At 49.4% G+C, this 3717-nt stretch overlaps 1 protein-coding gene across 1 annotated transcript in view; it reads left to right on the forward strand.

The window, feature by feature from the left end:
• Positions 1-3717, forward strand: part of cilp2 (cartilage intermediate layer protein 2) — a 37517-nt gene that overhangs the window by 22281 nt on the left and 11519 nt on the right. Inside the window, 1 exon segment of the mRNA XM_056603305.1 lies at positions 1406-1678. Within this exon segment, the coding sequence (XP_056459280.1) occupies positions 1406-1678 (273 nt within the window).

Below are 3717 nucleotides of genomic sequence, written 5' to 3' on the forward strand. Positions count from 1 at the left end.
AACACTTTCGAATAGGATCAGGAAAGGACTAAAAGAATAAACTAAGACAGCCGGCAACGGAGGAGGAGAGCATGGAGGCAGGGATGTCAGCTGAAATGTGTAATTAACAGTTCAGTTTGTTCACCCAAAGGTGAAATTAGATAAGCTCTCAAGCCCGGGGCTTGTTTCAGGGGTTAATTTCATATACGCCCTTATCTGTATGCACAAATCACATCAGAGTCAGTGTGGTGGGAGACACTGGTCTGAACTTTCCCCTGTGTGTGTGTGTGTGTGTGTTTGTGTGCATCTGAAAACCTTTGTGTGAATGTATCCTTGTTTTTATGTGGGCACATGCAAATGTTTGTGTGTGTGTGTGTGTGTGTGTGTGTGTGTGTGTGTGTGTGTGTGTGTGTGTGTGTGTGTGTGTGTGTGTGTGTGTGTGTGTGTGTGTGTGTGTGTGTGTGTGTGTGTGAGAGTGAGTTTTTGAGCATTTGTGTGTGTGTGTGTGTGTGTGAGCATGTATGTGTGTCTTGTGTGTGTGTTAGAGTGAGTGTTTGAGCGCGTGTGAGCCTGTTTGTGTCTACATATGCATGCACTCTTCCGAGAGCCGTGTAAGGAAACCCTGCTCATTAAGGACAATGCGATCAAAGCTGTGTTGGAGGTGTGGGCACCCTGGGGTGAGGAGGGCTGGGTGGGTAGGTGGGTGGGTAGGTGGGTGGAAAAGGATTTTCCAATGCAGCATGGAGAAACGATCCCTCCTGAGGGAAGATGATTAACTACTATGTCACTGTTTCATCTCTGGGGCGTGCAGTTGGCAGACAGAGAGCAACTGAACCGCTACGGGCTGGCGTTGGTTGAGCTGAAGCGCTGGCACGGCCTGGCGTTTGGGATTTCACGCATGCGGATGTCTGTTTTGAATTGTTAAACACGTTTTAAACACCATGAATAAGATGGATGGAGTCAAGGAGAGTGTCGGCGCGTCGGTCTCAGAGATGTTTCGGTTCCACCGAGCCTCTGTTTAACATCGACTCAGCGCTGCCCTCTAGTGGCGGCGCCTCCCTCCGTCTAGTCAACAGCTGTTGGGCTGCGGGAGACGCCACAGTACAGATCAATACTAATGGGCCAAGAAAACTGAGTAATATACACTCAGCGGGAAATCCCCCCCCCCCGGACTCCACACACGCACGCACACACATGCACACACGCACACACACAAACCCTACCTCCTTCCATGGAGTGAGATCTTCCCCCTGGCGTTTTTTAACAGCACCCGGTCTAAACAAACAAAAATGCAGAATGCTCGGGCCACATGGCTAGAATCAATGCAGCTCAAGAAGAGCCCCCCCCTGCTCGTCGGCGGTGTGTGTGTGTGTGTATGTGTGTGTGTGGGTCCACGCTGGTGTGTGCCCGTGCGCGGGCCGTGAAGCCCCGTGGACCGAGATGAACTTTGCAAAGATCATCTCGGTCACAGCGAGGGAGGAAGCCTCCCCGGAGGAGAACCCGGTGAGAGTGACAGCTGCAGGGCCGCCCCTGGGACAGGTAAATGCCAGCGTTGGGGGGCCCCCGTACCGGCAGACCGGGGCGCTTGGGGGAGCTCCTGTGCACAGGGTCATACATTATGAATATCATCTGTGTGGGCCCCCCCCCGCCCCCACGTCACAGCCGGATCAACGCCTCCGGTTCGGGACGCCTAGCTTCGGTGGGATGCTGGGTTGTGTGTTTTCCCCTCCTGGAGGCCATGGTTGTGTTTGAATCTGCCTCAGTGTTTCTCATGAGAGACACTGAGGCAGAAAAACGATTTCCTTAGCCGAGGTGACGGTGTATTGACGACGTTGGTTTGTTTTACAGTATCGAACACTGTCTTGATTCCTCGTAAGATGTAGTATCGCTATGTAGTATTTATTTACACACACGCCAACAGAAACTCCCATGATGCATAGTGACGCACAGCAATATATGTATTCATTATTCGTAGCTGTCATCGTCTGCTTCATGGTGAACGCAGCTCAAACAGCCTGGGTTCTCTCATCGTAAGCGCGGTTGACAAGTCACATGGGTTTGCAGCGAAAGGGCGTGTGTACACACACACACACACAACGTCTGTCACACTTATAGGACGTACACACACACACACACACACACTGTACTCACAGACACCGAATATGCACACACACCCACATCGTTTGTACACACACACACACATACACACACATACTGCGCACGCACACACACACACACACACACACACACACACACACACACACACACACACACACACACATTCCCCCGTCAGTTCATGTTGTAATTCCTCACCGCACGATGAGGAGTGACAGGGAGCCCTGATACATACTCTGTGCCCTGCTGTCTTTCCCCAGTGTTGATTAATAAAATGACACAGTCCCTGACAAAATACATAATTTCTCGATGATGTAGAGGTCATTGTTTAAAAAAAACAATGATACAAAATGTAGTCTTTTTTTGGATTAATGAAAAAGGATGTGTCTTTGGTGACGAGGTGACTTTAATGGGACTAAAAACCAGCCATCCAGCCCTAGCTGATGTTTTTAAGTTATATTTAATTTGCTGGGTTTGTTTCTCCAAGGTTCTGGGTTGGGGCCCTGTTGTCTGCAGCTGACCTGTGAGCTAGCTTAAGCTGTTGTGCTGACTGCTCCACCAGGGGTCTCTAGCGTGATACCGTCTGTGTGGAGCTCAGACACAGGTCAGAGTCAGCAGTCTGTTGAACAGGGCCCACTCCCAACCGCTCAACACACACACACAAACACACACACGCACACACACACACACACACACACACACACACACACACACACACACACACACACACACACACACACACACACACACACACACACACACACACACACACACACACACACACACACAAGCATGTGAACATAGAAGCATGTACGCACACACACACACACACACACACACACACACACACACACACACACACACACACACACACACACACACACACACACACACACACACACACACAACCACCTCACGACCCTGCTATAAGCACATGACATGCACATACAGTGACGCATGTAACTTGTTTAAACAGCCTGGGTCCTCGACACTCTTAAAATGGTTTAAAGAGGAAGACCTGAACCGTGACACGTGTCTTTTATTTTTAAACTGTTAAATACCTCACAACCGTGTGTTGCTATATTAGTGGTGTATTTCCCCTCCAAATACCTCTAAATGTCACTTTCAAAATGTACGGCATATATAAAATATAATGGAGCCACTAAACACTGTACCTTGGGGGCTCCTCGCCTTCTCCAGCGTTGCGATTTATTCTTAAAACCTGTCCGAGCCCCTGTGTTGCTGGGCTACAGCCATGATAACACCTTAACCCCCTCCTACTTTACTCCTCATTCTGGAGCATTCGGTTTGCTGTTATTGTTCTTTTTTGTTGACGTTTTTTGGTCGAGGCTTACTTAGTTATTTCAGCACTCGCATTAAGAATGATTGACCGTCCGTCTATCCTGCGCTTATATCTGGTTACATTCGGAAAGTCGCTGCCCATTACTTCAACCCATTAATCCAAGCAGGTTATAAACCCTGACAGAGACGTACTGTCCCATCCACTCAAACGTCCCTTTGCGTCCGCTAAGCGACTACATCTAATACCCAACGTCTGACGCCATGACAGCACTGGTGATCGTGACGAAGACGTCCCTAACGAGGGTCACTGTGGAGACGGGG

This window comes from Gadus chalcogrammus, chromosome 12, assembly GCF_026213295.1.
Source record: "Gadus chalcogrammus isolate NIFS_2021 chromosome 12, NIFS_Gcha_1.0, whole genome shotgun sequence".
In the NCBI taxonomy this organism is placed as follows: Eukaryota; Metazoa; Chordata; class Actinopteri; order Gadiformes; family Gadidae; genus Gadus; species Gadus chalcogrammus.